Genomic DNA, 18,783 nt, shown 5'->3' on the forward strand with positions numbered 1-18,783 from the left:
ACGTCCAGTCACTGGGTTGTTTTAAACTTCACCAATCAAAGTTTCTGTTACAAAAAGGGATAGATTTGAGGGTAGTTGGAAACGGAAGTACACACTAGTGTATTGGGAGAGGTTGTGTAGGAAAGAGACATGAGGAATATTCGAGGCGTCTAATACTACAGATATGTACAGCAGAACAAGTTGACATGTGTTAGGTTGCAGGGATGTAGCACGGGGACACAGGGTTCTACATCTTCACGCCAGTGTGATCTATCACGGCGATTTACTACTATAGACATACATGACCAGATCACAAATAAGGGAGGCAGGATCGTACAGATTAAATCAGGATATTACATGCGTGAAAAAAGTTAGTCAGTAACTCAGCTAAGCGAACTGTCGGATGGTATACTAAACAAGAAATAGTGAGAGGAAGTTGAAATCCGAGTGATAGTAAAGTGGAAATGAGATGTTGTTGCTGTCGGGGATATTTCTCACATTGAAACAAAATATGATTTATAGTGCCGACATAGTGACCACAAGTACACAAGTTGTTTTCCTTAATCTTTAAACGATACAGATGTTCCGGTGTACAGGCATGATTCAAGCGAAGTCTGACTAGAGTAGTGATATGACGTCGAGTGTACTTTCCTTTTGCGAACCATGGTTTAATAGCAATGTTATTTTGAATATTGTAGAAATGTTTACCTTTAAATTGTGCAGATTGACGCCAATGTTCGTTCCACTTTTCTCGGAGAAATTTCTGACAAATTGTCCATACATCATTGTGTGGGAGTCCAATATGGTAGCGTAGGCCTTGTCCATCAGCTGCTTCATTGGCCAGTTTATCGGCCATGACATTGCCTGTTATGCCAGAATGTCCTGGCACCCAGGTAAATAATACGGAACGATTTAAATATTTATTTATTTATTTAATTTATTTATTTATTTATTTATTTATTGCACACTACAGGACTTAGTGTCCCAATTACAGTGGCAACTACGACAGACAAGCTACAGTTAACATGGTGAAACTTATATCTAAACTATATTCTACAATTTTATCTAATCTCCTATACTATTGATATAAAATATGAAAGTATTTTTCTAAAGACTAAAGAGGCTTATGTTAATGCGGTAGAACAACACACGACAAAGTAAAATGATAAAATAAATAAAGCAATACATTATATTGCATAATATTGATATAAAATATGAAAGTATTTTTCTAAAGACTAAAGAAGCCTTATATTAATGCGGTAGAACAACACGCGACAAAGTAAAACGATAAAATAAATCAAGCAATGCATTATATTGCATAGTATTGATATAAAATATGAAAGTATTTTTCTAAAGACTAAAGAAACCTTATATTAATGCGATGGAACAACACACGACAAAGTAAAATGATAGAATAAATAAAGCAATACATTATATTGCATAATATTATAGAACTTCACCTTACAATTTCCCCTATTTTAGGACTTCATATAATTGCGCAATGAAGTTCAGTTACAAACTCACTCAATGGCAAACTGAAGTCAAGGCCATTATTTTTCTGAATGGCACTGTTGAAGATACTGCAGAGTCTGTTTACCGGCGAGTTATCATGGGCACACGTCCTGGATTTTACATTTAAAAATGTTATGTTATTTCTGGAATTGAAGCGAGGTACATGGAAATTTAGGACAGAAAGTAATTCAGGATTATCAACAGCATAGTTTACAATTTTAAAAAGAAATTTTACTGCATCCTTCCGTCTGCGAATTTCTAAACTCTCCACTCCGAAATTTAAAAGGATATCACTATAGGGTACCATACGGGGATAGCAGCCAGTTTTTTTATATTGTAAGTATTTTAAAAATCTTTTTTGTAATTTTTCAATCTGATAAACATATGTTTGACACCTAGGGCTCCAAACGATGCTGGCATATTCTATTTTTGGTCTTACTATGGTATTGAACAGACGAATGCAAGTTTGTGTGTTTTTGAAGGGTTTTATATTCCTGATAATGAATCCTAGGGTCTTGTACGACTCAGCTACCATTTTCAGTATATGCGAATTGAATGTAAGCTTGTGGTCGAATAAAACCCCGAGGTCTTTCATCTCGCAAACTGATCGCAAATCACTGTCACCTAGTTTGTAAGTGTAGTGGACGGGAGTATAGTTAGATCATACAATAGTTGTCTTAAATTTTCTATATACCAATTGTCCGCCTTTGTAGGATTTTCTAATGCTTGAAGAACACAGAGAATCTGTACAGATGAGGGCCTTTTGGATCGTAGAATGTTTAATATATATTAACACTTGACGAACTGCAAATATTTCAGCTGTGTAGATGGATGCGTATTGGGGTAAGATGAATTGTTTGGATAATTGCAGCAGAGGGGAATAAAAAGCAGCTCCTACGTCGGATGTGTCTTGATGTTTTGAGCCATCAGTATAAAAGGGAATGTATTGATTATATTGATCTATAATAATTTTGAATGACTTAGTTGCTATCAGTCTGTTTAAATTCTCGGAGATACTGGAATCATCGAATTTTGTACGGATGATATTAGGTAACTGTATAGTCGCAGGAAACATGATAGAGTACTTAGGGTGAGTTCTTGTTTGAACAACGTGAGGTCGTAAATATATAAACTGAACATAAGCCCACAGGAGTGCCGGATATTTGTGTTGTACTACAGGTCCATTTCCAAAATATTCAGATAATAACTGCAGCTTGGGAAGAATCGGATGATGATATCGGGCCATTTTCTTGAGAAGATATTTAGTAGCGACATGTTTGCGTCGTAAATGTAACGGTGGTTCGGTAATTTCAGCTAGTAAAGCATTTGTAGGAGTCGAATTCATGGAACCTGTAATCAGTCGAGCAGCTTTGTACTGTACTTTGTCTAATCGCTGTTTTTGATCCAACGAAGCCATATCTATAAACTGACTACCGTAGTCAAAAACAGACCTGATAATGTTTTTATATACAGTTAAAAGGGTAGCTGGGTCAGCTCCCCAGGTTCTGTTCGCTAAGGATCTTAATACATGTAGCTTTTGTTCCGTTTTGCGACAGATCTCTGCAATATGATTTTTCCACGATAGTTTATTATCAATCGTTACCCCTAGATACTTAACGGTTTCTTTGACGGAGATTTCCTGTTCACCGCATCTAATGGGAGACTTATCATATATACGTTTGTGGGTAAATATGAGAATTGAACTTTTTGCCGGTGCTATCTCTAAACCATTTTGTATCATCCACGCCTGCAGGAATTCTAAAGTCTTCTCTAGAGTAAGACGACATTCTTCTATGGTATTTTGAGTGCAGTAGATTACTATATCATCGGCATATTGCAGTATCCGAGCCGTTTTGACAATTTCCTTTTCAAGATCCGCAGTATACAACATATACATAATCGGACTTAAAATGTCCCCTTGTGGAAGCCCAACGGATACAAAGCGGCAATTGTTTTGATGAGCGATTTGAGGGAGACTTACGCGTCGATACGTATATAATTGTCCTAAGATATTAAGCAACGTGGAAGGAAAATCCATAGTACTTAGTTTCTGGAGTAGGATGGGAACATGAACATTGTCATAAGCACCTTTAATATCTAAAAAGGCAGCCATGACGTGTTGTTTTCTGGATTTTGCTAACAATATATCGACTAATAAGATATTCAAAGCATCTGTCGTGCTGCGGTCTTTGAGGAATGCAAACTGGTACTTCGGTAGTAATTCATAATATTCTAGAGCCCACATTATTCTGTTGAGTAAGATCTTTTGAAACAGTTTCCGAATACAAGAACTTAGACAAATTCCTCTGTAACTAGTTGGATCATATTTCGGTTTACCATGTTTCTTGATAGGTACTAATACGAAATAGTTCCACTCCATAGGTATAGTACCAAATTCCAAGATATAGTCAAATTTGTGAAGGAGGATATTCTTAGCTTGTGGGGGTAAACTTTTAAGCATATGATAGGATATATAATCCATTCCTGGGGAAGTGGTTTTCGTATGATATAAAGCAACATCGAATTCCGATGGGATGATAGGTCGCAGCAAGGTTTGAAATTTATGCGTAATACCAGTTATCGGATATTGGAGCTGAGGTACGACATAATCAGGAGTTAGAGTTTGATAAAATTGAAGGAGAGTCGTACTATCCCAGTCGTTATGGGGTGGATTATTGCGGTTGGAGTTGCATAAATTTCGAATTGCAGACCAGACGTCTTGAAGAGGAGTTTGCCTATTTAATGAAGTTGTGAACATTTTCCAAGCCAATCGTCGTTTCTCATTGAATAATTTTTGGATCTGGGCGGCTATTTTGTTGTATTGAAGATAAGACGCCATTGTCCCGTCATGCCGGAATTTCCTTAAAGCATTTTTTCGACGCTGTACACATGCCGAACATTCTTCATCCCACCAACGAACGTGTGGGGAGTATTGAGACGGGTATTTAATTTCAGGTGGATGGTACGTGTCTAAATACAGCGTTATAATATTTAGTAATGTCTGGTATTGATCATTATTCCCTTCGTTATCGACAAGGGACAAGTTATCCTGAATATACCTTTGAAATAAGGAAGTATCCATATGTTTCATTTGTCGTACACTCTTCGGAAATTTTTGTGGCTTTCGGAGCTCGGTTGATGTGATGGTAATAAAAATAGGAAAATGATCACTTTGGTGGGTATCATTCCCTGTTTGCCACAAAAGCTTATGAGCCAAATCAATAGTTGCAATAGTCAGATCGACAGCACTGGGATTTTTTTTTTTTTTGCTAGGGGCTTTACGTCGCACCGACACAGATAGGTCTTATGGCGACGATGGAATAGGAAAGGTCTAGGAGTTGGAAGGAAGCGGCCGTGGCCTTAATTAAGGTACAGCCCCAGCATTTGCCTGGTGTGAAAATGGGAAACCACGGAAAACCATTTTCAGGGCTGTCGATAGTGGGATTCGAACCTACTATCTCCCGGATGCAAGCTCACAGCCGCGCGCCTCTACGCGCACGGCCAACTCGCCCGGTAGCACTGGGATTAGTATTGGGCGCAGTGATCCGTGTTGGTGATCCATCATTCAAAATTGTAAGAGGGGATTTATTTATGACCTCGATATCCCGGCCTTTTTTGCAGCAAGAAACACTTCCCCAAATTGGATTATGGGCATTGTAATCGCCCCCAATAATAGTGGACGTGTGGAATTGTGCGAAGAAATTCTTCCATTGGTCATATGTCGGTCTAATTTTAGGAGGACAATATAAGGAAACTACGGTTAAATTATTGATAGTAATTGCGATTGTTTGAACATTGGGAATTTCATATTTGATCTCTCTGACTTGGAAATCGATACTATTTTTAATAAGGATACACACACCATTCGCAACATAACCATCTAAACGTATGACATTGAAACCAGTGACTCGGAAGTGATAGTTTCGTTTGAGCCATGTTTCACTAAGGATAACGATTTGTGGATCAAAAACTTGTATAATCTGAATTAACTCGTGTTTCTTGTTTAAAATACTCCGACAGTTCCACTGCAAAATTCTCATTGTTAGTGATGTGTTAATAGAGTAATAACTTCATCGTGTAAAACGATAAATGACGCCACTGAACATCTTGTCCCATTTGATTCATTATGAAGTCAAATTTTTTCGATAATTCTTGAAATTTCCCCTCAGACTGAATGCGTACATTAGAAGATTCACCCTTCTTAGAGACAGAAGCCTCAGGAACACAGCTCCCAGAACGGACTTGGTCTGTACTAGTAGAACTATGAATTTGGGGTACATTCCCAGAGTTAGAAAGTAACTGAGATCTGATTACCGGAATAGATTGTTGGTCTCGTGGAGGGTCCCTTATCAAATTCATGTAGTTACTTCTATCGAAACCTGGTCTACATGGTTTTCGGGGTGGGCTAGTTACAACAGCAGAAAACTTCCTTTTACGAGGGGTTAATGGGTCAGACGTACTAGAAGAAGGTACCAACGAGGGGAAATGTTGCGGTAATGTTAAAGGATTAAAGTCCTGTTCCAAAGGAGCAAAATAATTTTTTACTTCCAAGAAGGACTTATTCTCAACACTCATGATCCGTTTAATTTCCTTCTGTCTCTGATGTTCGGTACACCTTTCATCCCCTGCCGGATGATTTCCGTCACAATGGATGCATTTCACCAATGTCTGTGTACACTCCTGGGTGTTATGAGATAATGCACATTTCCCGCAGCGAGGTTCCCTAGCTCTGCAATTTATCGATGGATGGCCATATCTTTGGCATTTACGACAAATGAGAGGTGCAAAAATGAATGCTTGGACTTCCAGAATGACATTAAAGATGGAAACGGTCTTTGGTAGTTGTTGAGATTGAAAGATGACCTTTACCGTACCGGTAGGGATGTATTCGGTCTTACCCTCTTTGGACGATCTGCGATTCATTCTTTGAACCTTGATCACTGGGTATGGGGAATCAATGTACTGTAATAGTTCAGTCTCTGATATAGTTGTATCTACCCCCCGCACCAGACCTACTCTGTGGATATTGGAGGAAGGTACAAATGCCTTCAAGCGTTTCTCTTCAAGAATCGGGTTGGAAAGAAAATTATTGGCATCCTTTCGAGTGCTAAAAGTAATTTGAATTCGATTTCGGCCCTTTTTATGAATGGCTTTGATGTTGGGAATCTGCCGTTCATAAAAAAGTCTGCCTAAAGCCATCGGGTGTAGGTATCTTATTTTTTTTTCAGGATCATCCGATTCGACATAGACAATATACGGCCCTATGTGCATGTCTGAAGAAGTGTTGGGTTTATCATTGTGAGACACTGTATTATTATTAGTGTTAGGAGTTGTAACTCTGTCTCTATCCATAACTTCTTGATTAGGTATATCTTTATCCACAATCATCCCTTCTAAAGAAACTTGTTCCAGGATTAGGTTTTCTTTCGATACAGGAATCGAATCTGGAGGTCTACCCAAACCACCACCTCCACTATCTAGAGACATCCCTTAAAACTATGCACTCTATTACTTATCTATAGGTAGCCAGTGACAAGACGTAGTCGCTTCACACACTCCGAACAGTTCAACACCAGGCAAGAACAGCGAACACTATCAACGATCTGCTTCAGTTGAATGCTGGCACGACACTGGTCAAAGAGAATGGTTGTGGGGGTTGTGTTATGAAATTGCTGTACCGCGCGCAACTGCATGTGTAATGCCAACCAATACCTTCTAAATTAACCCTCTGAAAGGAAATATTTGTTTCACTACTTGGCGCAGATAGAGGGAGTCCCATCTCCGAACTGCTTGGGACGCTCCCTATGAAGTGTCACCCCACTGGCCAGTTTACATCTGTATGCTAAGAAAAAACCACACACAATGAAGAAATGTGCAAACGTGCGTATATTTGAAAAATGTTCTTGAAGTATACAGGTTTAAGATACATGTTAACATTCTTTTCTTAGCTCGGCAGGGGGATTTTATATCCAGCTGTTGGTTAAGCTGGTGGCTCAAAACGCTTTTGGCCAGACTTGCATTTGCATTCTCTTTGTGTTTTTGCTGTTGTGATCAAAGACGTTGGGATTGTGACTTTTGCTTTTGTGTTGACGGTTGTGGACCAGGTGTGACAGTGATGGTATGTAGAGGAATGTGAACGAAGTGTGAAAACTTTTCATATTCGTATGTATTTAGAGAGCTGGTTAGTTTTAAATCCAACATTTTTTACTTTCGAACATCATAGTCGTATTGTCAAATGTTCTTTCTCCTAAATATAAATAAAGCATTTTCTAGGAAGTACAGTTATGTCTTAGGTAAGGTTATATTCTCAAAAGCTGTTGTGAACTACTAAGTTTCATACCTTCCGGTACTTTAAGCGTTAAAGTTGTCCTTGGCGAATCATTACCACGTACAGTTACGTTACGTTATCAGCTATTGAGTTTCTGTACAGTAGCCTACGGTATTTGTTTTTAATTGGATGTTTTTTCTTCTTTGGTGGTGATAGTGAACATTGATTTTATGGTGAAGAAACTCAGGTATTACTGGCCTCTCGTAACGCTAACCGGGCGAGTTGGCCGTGCGGTTAGAGTCGCGCAGCTGTAAGCTTGCATCCGGGAGATAGTGGGTTCGTATCCCACTGTCGGCAGCCCTTAAGATGGTTTTCCGTGGTTTCCCATTTTCACACCAGGCAAATGCCGGGTCTGTACCTTAATTAAGGTCACGGCCGCTTCCTTCCAACTCCTAGGCCTTTCCTATCCCGTCGTCGCCATAAGACCTATCTGTGTCGGTGCGACGTAAAGCCTCTAGCAAAAAAAAAGAAGTAAGACTGTAGAATAAGGGCCTTGACAGGTGTGAAATGAAAGGCACATACTGCCTGCGAACTTAAAACCGTCGAGGTAAAATGAGATCGTATGAGCGCATTGGTATGCATATAAATTTCTGGTAAGACCTTATTTAAAGTATGGTTACAGTGTAACAGAGAGAGTGGCCGCGCGGTTAGGATCATGTAGCTGTTAGCTTGCACTCAGGAGCTCTGAAAATGGTTTTCCGTAGTTTACCATTTTCACACCAGGCAAATGCGTGGACTGTGTCTTATTTATGCCCACAGTCGCTTTGTTCCCATCCCTAGCCCTTTCCTGTCTCTCATTTTTGCCATAAGACCTATCTGTGTCAGTGCAACGTTAAAAAATTGTTCCCATATATGGGCCGATCTATTCCAGGATTACTTGACACGAGAACTGGAGAAGATCCAAAGGAAAGCAGCACAATTTTTTCTTGTTGATTCCAACAAAAGAATAGGCCTAGTGTTATGAAAAAGTTGTAAACTATGGGCTGGGAAGACTTGGGAGTTAGGAGACAACCTGTTCTGAGGTGTCAATGAAGAAATAGTGTGAAATGACATTAATAGACGAATAAGTTCGAGTGGTGTTTTTAAAAGTAGGAAAGATTATAATATGAAGTTAGAATTCAAGGTGACAAATTGGGGAAATATTTATTTAGGCCTAGCCCCTGTAGGATGAATAATTAATCCAGGGTAGTGTTCAGTAAATTTCCAAATTGAAAACCTTTTAAGGAAAAGGGGGTGGTGGGGCGTTTTCATTCCTCACTTGTGTGAGGCGGGCCACTTAGAGGGTGTCGCCCTCTCTCTGGCCGGGGGAATTGGAGTGGTTGGGGATTTTATTTATTGGAGATGGGGATTGAAGAGAGAATTAATTATTGATGTGAGATATTTGACCTCTTGGCTAAGGGGGGTTGTTTTTATTTGGGGATTTATCAGCTTTTGCTTTTTTGATTTGAGAGTTTTAAATATTAAAACGCACTAATGTTTATTTGCTTGTATGTTGTTTTTGATTTTGATTTTATAGTTGGTGGAAATGTTGAAAAGTTAGTGATTTTAGAAGGGTTGTTTTTTTTTTTTTTCACCCAATTTCCATCTTTCTCAAGTGGTCGGTTGATTTATTATAGAAGTAAAGTAGTGAAGAGGAGTGGTTGTGAATAGTGGGGTTTAGGGATCTGATTCTAGTAATGGGGTGACAATGGGATTTTTGTTCTCTTTAGCTCTGTCAATATAGCGTTTAGCAAGATTGGATATGAAGTCTTCTAGTGTAGGGATCGGGAAGATGTTGTATAGATCTGAAGTGTGGTAAAGTGGTGGGAGATGGAGGGCAAGTCTAACAAGCCGCCGTTCCATTGAAAGTAATGGTTTTAGCAGTTGAGGGTTGGTTTTAGTCCAGGCCGACCATGCCGTAAATCCATAGGTGATTGCCGAACGAATGAAGGAGGTATATGTTAGAAGTAGGAGCTTGGTGTTTAGACCCCAGTTTATTCCTGCCAGGCGGCGAACTAGTTGTGATCTTTTGGACGATTGTTTTTGGAGAAGCTTAAAGTGTGGACGGAAGGTGAGAAATTCATCTATTGTGATGCCCAGATATTTTAGTGAGGGTTGTGTAGATAGAGGTATATTTCGTATAGTGAGATGTAGAAGGTTGGGGTCACGGGTTACTGCGAAACGGTGGCGGCGACGACGGAGGAGGATTGATTGGGTTTTTGAAGAATTAATTCGAAGGTGCCATTTATCACACCAGGAAATGAAGGAGTTGAGATATGGTTGAACTTGCTGGTTGATTTTAGAAACTGAGGTGAGTGGTGCGAGTATTGCAGTATCGTCTGCGAATTGAAGTAGTTTTATTGGGGCTGGTGGTTGTGGGATGTCGGCGACAAAGAGAATGAAGAGGAGTGGGGATAATGGGGAGCCTTGGGGAACACCAAATTTCATGGAGAAGGGTGGTGAAAGTTGTTGGTATATAGAAATATTGGCTGAGCGGTGAGATAGATAGGAGTTGATGAGTCTGATATAGGTAACAGGTAGAGCGAAAAAGTGAAGTTTGAAGATTAGGGCTGAATGCCAAACTGAGTCGAAAGCTTTGTCAAAGTCAAAAGTTATGAGCAGTGAGGGTCTTCCTTCATTGATGTTGTTCGAGGCGATTTGGATTAATTTGAAAAGTTGATCGTGGGAAGATAGTTTTGGGCGGAAGCCTGCTTGAGAGATTGGTAATAGGTGGTTTGCAGCTAAGTGGGTGTGAATGCGACGTACTAGTATTTTATCTAGGAGTTTGGCAAACACTGTGATGAGGCATATTGGTCTGTAGGAGTCGAGTTCAGATGGTGGTTTTCCTGATTTTGGAAAGAGAAGCATAATAGCTTTTTTCCAGGCTGTGGGGTAAAATCCAGTGTATAGGATGAAGGTGTATAGGGTAGCTAGTATGGTGAAAAGGATAGCGGGTGCTTCTTTGATATGGCGATATCTTACTTTATCCGAGCCAGGGGCTGTATTTCGAGTTTTTGCCAGAACATTATGAATTTCAGAAGCTGTGATGGGTTCATTTAGGGGGTGTGGGGTGGGGGTGTGTGTTACTGAAGGGGTAAGAATTGGAGAGGATCTAATATTGTTATAGAGAGAATTGTCTGTTAATGAGAAATATTTTGAGGTTTGGAAGTTGAATCTAATTGCGAAGTGTTTGGAGAAAATCTTTAATTTTTCCTTGGTGTCAGTGGGGGCTATGTCTTTATGGATAATGGGGTAATGGGGAGTACGATGTTGTCCAAGAAGAGTAGAAAGGCGTCGCCAATATTGAGTTGGATGAGCATGTAAGTCGTTGAGGGTGGTGCATGTTTTAGTCCAGGCTAAACGTTTGTGAGCGATGAGATAGTTCCTTATTGTTCGCAGTGTCTGACGATGCAGGCGTAAGAAATAATGGTCACGGGTTTGGGCATAGTGATGTAGATAATTTTGGGAAAGTTTTTGTAGCTGGATAAATTTGGGGGGGAGTCGAGGTTTAGACGGGGAGTGAAGTGTAGTAGGAATGTTTGCCATAGATGCTTTTGTTATAGTGGAGTGGAGAAGGTCTTGGAGACTATCAACTGAACATTGATCTGATAGTGATAGGGAAGCTTTTTCTAGGGATTTAGAGATGTAAGAACGATAAGCAGCCCAGTTTGCTTGAGAAAAGTTGGGAGTGGAAATAGGGGGAGGACATGGTGGAGAAGAAGAGGTAGTAGGGAATTGTAATAAAATTGGGAGATGATCACTTCCAACACTGGGGAGGAGGGAGATGTTGAACAGGTGAGTGAGTGAATTATGAGCTATAATAGCGTCTGGGGTGGTTTGTGAGGCGGGTCTTGGCGGGCCAGGTAGATGAACTAGGAATAAGTCCAGGTCTTCTAGGAGAGTGTGGAGAGCAGTTAATTCATGGGTTTTTCTATCTGTTAAATTTAGGTCCGCCATAAGGATGAAGTGGGGGAAAACTTGGCTTAGGTGTTTAATGAAATTCAGTGGGAGAGGTTGGTTGTTACGAATGTAAATTGTGGTGAGGTTTAGAATACGGGAACGAAAGTATATTGTTGCAGCGATGGCTTCTTGATAGGGGGGAGCGTACGTTCTTGCTGCGAGAGAGCTTTTGATTGCTATTGCTGAGCCTCCTTTGGCACGATTATTTGGGTGGTCAACACGGTGGAGATTGTAGCCAGGTAGATTAGAGGGAATATTTGGGCGGAGCATAGTTTCGTTCAGAAGGATGGTGTGGGTTGGATGTTGATGGATCAAGGTTTGGAGATGGTGGCGTTTCTTTGGGAAGGATTGAATATTAAGAAAAAGAATGGAGATTGGGTGACCATTTAGATTTTGGTTCTGGTTATCCATTACACCAGTGTTTCAAGACGGGAGAATTTGAAGTGGGAATTTAGTCCGGAGTAAGTGGCAACGAAATGGAGATTTAGAGCCTGGTTGGCGGCAGCTTGGAGGTGGGATAATACCAACTCTCTATGGAATGGGAATAGGTTCATCAGTGATAGGGTGGTGAAGCGTACAATATCTTCCTTGGTGGGTGGAGGGAATTGGGAGCGGGCAGGTTCGGTTGGAGGGTCGATAGTTCTAATTGGGGCAACGAATTCTGGCTTATTTTCTGGGGGGGGGAGGTTTGGCCTTACATTGTCTAGAATACGTAGGGTGGCCTTCACCACATGTGTTACAGCGGGGGGAAGATGCTGTGTTTGAGCATTTGTTGGTTGCATGGGGTTGAGAACAATGACCGCATGTTGGGGTGGTGGCTTTACAGTCTGAGGTTTTGTGAACGTTATATTGTAAGCATCTCTCGCAGCGGAGGGGTTGTGGGGGGAGAGCTTTCGAAGGTTCAACCTTGTGGTGATGGCGATAGATGGAGACCCCATTGTTTAGCAATATGTCGACATCCTCAGTGGTGGGGAGAAGAACCCTAACCATGAAGGTTGGGCCGGAGTCGTTGCGGATGCGAAAGACTTTTCTAGCTGGGATTCCTTCAGAGATTAATTCGGATAGAATTTCAGCTTCTGGTATATCTGGGTCAACACCTCTAATGACACAGCTGAACAAGCTGTGTCTTGGAGGGGGAGGGGGAGTCTTCTGGAGTGGTGGAGTTAAAGTTTTTAAGGGGGTGTTGGAGCCAAGTTGGTGGGCACCTATTGAGTTTAATAGAAGGTTTGCTGCATGGTCTGTGTTTAGCTTTATTAGGTAACCGTTGTTAGTGGGACGTATGTCCGCTATTTCTTCTCTTTTAATGTTGTATTGTAAGAGGGTACGGAAAATTTTAGGGGAGGATCTAAATTCTGGGGCTGGATTGGATAGGAGAAAGATGTGATTTCCTTGTGGAGGTTTCTGAAGAAATTTGGGGTTGATTATAGGGCGGTGGGTAGCCGTGAGAGGTGGAAATTCAGTAAAGGAGGCTGTATTTGGGGAGGTTGCTATTTCCATTTCTTGAATATTTGTTGAGTTGGGCTCAGAAATGGGAGGGTTCGGAGAAGAATGGTCAATGGCGAACTTGCGGGTGGCTGGTTGATCTTCTTGGGGAAGTAGGGGGGCCCCTCTTTTAATCTGGGACCTTTGTGGTTCGGGAGGAGGTAGAATAGGGATATGTCTGGAGGGGGCAGGGGCTGGGCACATGGTGCTTGTAGGATGAGAAGAAATGGTGTTGGAAGTGATAGATTGGGCAGATATGGAGGTGGTGGTGGTGATAGTGGAGGTGGTGGTGGTGGTGGCTGGGTAGGGGAGACGGAACATGATTATGTGAGATGAAAAACTAAAAACAATCCTATAGTAGGATACCCGAGAAATGGGATTTTCAAAGAAATGGAGTCCCGAAGAATGGGAAGCTCCTGGTGGAAAGGTTTGATATTAAAAGATTCCCGGGGTGAAACCCCACAGTATCGCTCGGTCCGCCTGTCAGACCACTAATTAAGAGCTATAAACTCGGTGGCTGATTTCGGCGTAGGGATACTGTTGGAATTCTTTGGAGAGAGTTAACTAAACTAACTAGCTCCGAAGTATGGAGCCAGCGTTGTGCTTTTTTAACTCGGCAGAGGCGCTGTGTTAAAGATGAGTGGAGCACCTTAGCCGAAACAAAAATATATTTAGCTGTTAAAATAGTTCTTAGACAATACTGCTGCTTAATCCGATACACCGTTAGGCTTGACTGACGTCACGAAGGGAGATGTTAAGGAAAAGCCAATTAAATAAGTGATAGGGAATTTGCCACCTGGGTGACAGCCCTAAACATATCATTGCTGATGGACTGATTACTGATCAAGGGAAATATTATAAAGAGATGTCAAACATGAGTGAACGGTAACACCAGACTCAGCTGTGGTGTTTAGTCGACAGAGCTCTTAAGTTGCTTGTCCCTGGAGCCACGTACTTTACGCCGACAGTAACTGCCATCAGGGTCATCTAACAATATTACATCTTTTTTCAAACCAGTTAATTTATACTTTTGAATGAACAACTATTGATTTATAATTTAGTTAAGTGGAATTTGTGTGCCATTGCTAGGGCCCATATTTTTTGGTAATAACGATATTCACAAGTTTTTTTGATATCTTCTTTCTTGTCTATATACGACTTCCCAGGTACTAAAAATACCGTATTTTAGCAAAATGAACTCGCGAAATATCGCGAAATTTGATTTATTGTGCGAATAATCGCGAATTATATACCACTTAGTGCGTAAAATGCGAAATGGCACCGGAAGAGCTCTCCAGTAAACGTTTAAATGCTTCTGAGAACTGGACTATCGTAGTTTCCTTCTCATTTGCCTGATAGCGCTGTATATTCTGCACACAAATACACCGCAAATGCACACAAAGCGGTACGCACTTTGTATCAAAAGTACGGTATGTGAGATCAGTTCCGCGATCTCTAAGGCAGTCGATAAAAATCAATATGTCATCGATTACAGCACATACCGTTGTGGTCGTAACAAGATACAAGACCGGTCGTAGATACAGCAGTGCTCAATGAGAGTTTGTTACATACGAACATTTATCGGCAAATGTCCAACATTTAAGTATAAAAATGGCGAAAACTGAAGTCGCAACAGGTTTTTCGAGGGTCGAAGAATACAACAGTGAGGGGTTCTATGTATTTGATGCTGCAAGAAATATTCTAATGTATCAATAGTGTACCGGTAATATTCGTAAACTTGAAACGTGCGATATACACTGCAAAGAATCAGAATTAAGCGAATGAACATAATTCTAAGCGGCAAATAACAATCGGCGATACTTTACAGATCGTAAAGGTGGGTTGAAAATTATAGAGACCAAGCCAACATGCCTCTTGAAAAATAGGATAATTCTGGCATAAGGAAGAGAATTAATATAAAAGGAAAGATAAATAATACTGTCTTTACTGTAAAATATGACGGTATTGGTAGGCCTATTGTAAATAAATCGCCTGTTTGAGTAGTAATAATGTTATTGTTTTTATGTCCCACTAACCACTTTTACGTTTTCCGGAGACGCCGAGATACCGGAATGTTGTCCCGCAGGAGTTCTTTTACGTGCCAGTAAACTAGTGACACGAGGCTGACGTATTTGAACTCCTTCAAATACCACCGGACTGAGTCTGGATCGAACCTGCCAAATTGGGGTCAGAAAGCCAGTGCTTTAACCATCCGACCTACTCATCCCCGACCGTCGAAAAAAGAGTATATCCATGAACATCTTCCATAGCTATATGACTTTGCAAAATGCAATGAAAGCACATCTCGTTGAGGAAGTGAAAGAAGACTGTTAGCAAAGTTTTAGGAGGTTTTATAAAAGACCACAGTGATTTTGCATCCAAGTGTTTGCAAGCTTTATGGTTTCCGACGTCTAATGTGGTCAGCGAGAGGAGCTTCTCTGCTTACACAAAGACACTTTCTGACTGTTGCACAACTCTGCATCCAGATAATCTTGAAACCATGCTTAGTTTGTACTTTGGAGACAAGTAATTCAACGTCTAAAAATGTAGGCTATGTATAAATGTATATCACAGGGCAGATCACCTAACTTCATTTCGAAGTATCAGTGATTTATATATTTATTTCTATAACAATTTGCATATTTGGTTTTTCTAAGATTTAATAACAGTGATACATTACAAGAATTTACTTTAAAACCCCTTATCACAAAGTTAGTTACATTTACCCCATACGCTGCTACAATGAAGATTTCTCAGGGAACATCAATCAGTATAACAATTTATTTCACGAAATACCTATCGAAATAGTGCCAGTTTTAACACTGAAATCAACAGTTTTATTTCACCAAAAAATAAGGCCCCTAGCTATTGCTATGAGATTAGCAGTAGATTGTCAGTCTCCGGATCCTAAGATCATGGGTTCAAACCGGGCAGAGGTAGTGGGATTTTTGAAAGGCAGGAAAATGTTCATTTGACGCTCCATATTATACAACGTAGGCATGTAAATGATCTCTGATGACACATTCAGTGTTTACTCGCTTTTGCAAGACGTCTCTTAGTAAAGTTCTATTGAATTTTTGGTCATGAAAGCCTGGGTGGGTATTTTTAGTAAGTGGAGATACTTATCCCTCTAGTGTGCTGTCGCTGCATATGTTGGTGGTACTTCCGTTAACCCTTCATGGGTGAAAAAGCATATAAAAATGATGTGAAACTATAACCCGAAGTAGCATACAGGAGAGATCCTTCCTTCGTGCTTGGTTCAGCTGTCCTGAATAAAAGTTTTATGTTGTCTCCGATAGAGCTTGCATCCTGTGTACCCACAAGGCTGCAGCCTCCGTTGAAAATAAGATAACCGCAATTTCAAATTGTCATGGCATGTGCCCATAACCTTATTGCTTGTCGTTTTAGCAGGACTCCAGTGGATGCCAGAGGCCAATTGGCCTTGTGAAATTGTCCGAGCCACGCCACGTTGGATCTCTTACTTTTTTTTGTGAAGGGTCAGCAGAAGGTTTACCGCTAAATGGAACTTAGGTCTGGCTGGTGACTAGACCACTATCTTCACAAGACCATGCTGACCGGGCAAGTTGGCCATGCGGTTAGGGCCGCGCAGCTGGGAGATAGTGGATTCGAACCCCACTGTCGGCAACCCTGAAGAAGGTTTTCTGTGGTTTCCCATTTTCAAACCAGGCAAATGCTGGGGCTATACCTTAAGGCCACAGCCACTTCCTTCCCATACCCAGCCCTTTCCTCTCCCACCATCGCCGTAAGACCTATCTGTGTCGGTGCGATGTTAAGCAAATTTAAAAGAAAAAACAAGACCGTGGTAGTGACAAGACCATAGGTTGGGGGCATAAGCCCCCAGGTTAGGCCAATAGGCCTCTTGGCATCCCCTGGATAAAAAGTGATGTGACAACAAGTAAGATTACTGGCGCATGCCATGACAATTTGAAACTGTGCGGTTTTCTTATTTTCAACTAAGGTGGCAGGACAGCCTTGTGGGCACACATGACACAACTTCAATCGGAGCTGATCCAAGCCAGCCAATAGCAATACAAAAAATGGTCACAAATCTTACATTTATGCAGTTTCTGCTTGTATTTTTCTATATAAGTAAAAATACTTCTTGGGGTGGGTTGGTGGGCCCCAGCAGGCATGCTACTTCAGGTGTAGTTTTATGTCATTTTTACATATGTCCAGGCGTTGATAGATCCGTGTGCTCGTGCGGCCACAGGCTTGCTTTGCAGGTGTGTTCAATATCACTTTTGAGTTGGGACAGTTCTATTATTAGAATATAACCAGCTCATGTGATATGAGTGACTAATCAATCTCTACCCTTAGGTTAACAAAACATATCTTACCTGTTCCTGTACGTAGTGTTTAATAAAATTTCTGTTGAATATAGTATTGTACATTCAACCTATTCTTCTGCTTTCAAATGTTGGGCTTCCTTCATTTTTCTTTTCCTTCATCCCCCCACATCTGTGGTGAACGGGTGAGTGCAGTTTTTGACCCATAAAGATAGAGTGCTTTCAGTACCGGAAGCTGAGAACGGTTGGCAAAAGTTCATAGGAAGTGACCTAGCCACTAGCAACAAAAGACCATGCTGCAATGAGACGCATAAAGCTAGAAACTAGTCTGCAGGTCCCTTAGCACACTTGTACCAAAAATTATCTGCTAAGTGTTTGCTTTTGAGGAGCCAGACCATCTCCATACTTAAACATGTACAGTATAGGCCTATTCTGAGCAATTTTCAGCAGTCTCAAGAGTTGAATATAATAATTAAATACAGTCAATTTCATTTGTCCCCTAAGTGATTCTGACATCTAAGTCTTGTTATTGATGTTGCCATAGGCTATGTATGAAATTTGTGACAGTCCACAAACAGTACCGTAATGTTGAATTAATTCCTGATTATATTTTCTTTCCATAAGGCAGTTTGGAATGTCATAATTGCTAAATACTGTAATCACTTGATAACCAGTCCTTGTTTTTACACAGCTCAAAAGATCCAGGATATGACAAATCATTCAGGTAGCAGTTTATTTGTTTTGAAGACAGTATTCAAAACATTGCAGATTGGCAGGATGATGGGTGTGGTTCTATGCTAGCTACACTTGTGCATACAGACAATCAGTCTCTTTGTTTCCTCCAAACATTCTTCATTGTAGACCTAACATTCTAAAGGGGCTAAGCGCTAAAAAGTACTTAAGAGATATTAATGAAAGACATTATATTATTAATACATACAATATCATTATAGACTGTTATGCATTTCAGCGTTCAGTCTGCAAGCCTCTGAGAATTTACTAAACGTCGCCACAATCCTCGATTTGTAACTAGTGTTGTGGCCTCATTTAGTTCTATATCTCTTACCTTTAAATCATTAGAAACAGAGTCTAACCATCGTCGTCTTGGTCTCCCTCTACTTCTCTTACCCTCCATAGCAGAGTCCATTATTCTCCTAGGTAACCTATCCTCCTCCATTCGCCTCACATGACCCCAATTTAAGAATTACCAGAATTTATTAGGATCAACCTATTCAA

General features: G+C 40.6%; 1 protein-coding gene across 1 annotated transcript in view; it reads left to right on the forward strand.

Annotated features, from left to right (window-relative positions):
* The first annotated feature begins 7,504 nt into the window (after positions 1–7,504).
* Positions 7,505–18,783, forward strand: part of Pef (Peflin) — a 50,344-nt gene continuing 39,065 nt past the window's right edge. The window contains exon 1 of the mRNA XM_068228836.1: positions 7,505–7,609. Within this exon, the coding sequence (XP_068084937.1) occupies positions 7,607–7,609 (3 nt within the window). The 5' untranslated portion in view covers positions 7,505–7,606. The remainder of the gene's footprint in view (positions 7,610–18,783) is intronic.

The sequence above is a fragment of the Anabrus simplex genome, chromosome 8, assembly GCF_040414725.1.
Source record: "Anabrus simplex isolate iqAnaSimp1 chromosome 8, ASM4041472v1, whole genome shotgun sequence".
In the NCBI taxonomy this organism is placed as follows: domain Eukaryota; kingdom Metazoa; phylum Arthropoda; class Insecta; order Orthoptera; family Tettigoniidae; genus Anabrus; species Anabrus simplex.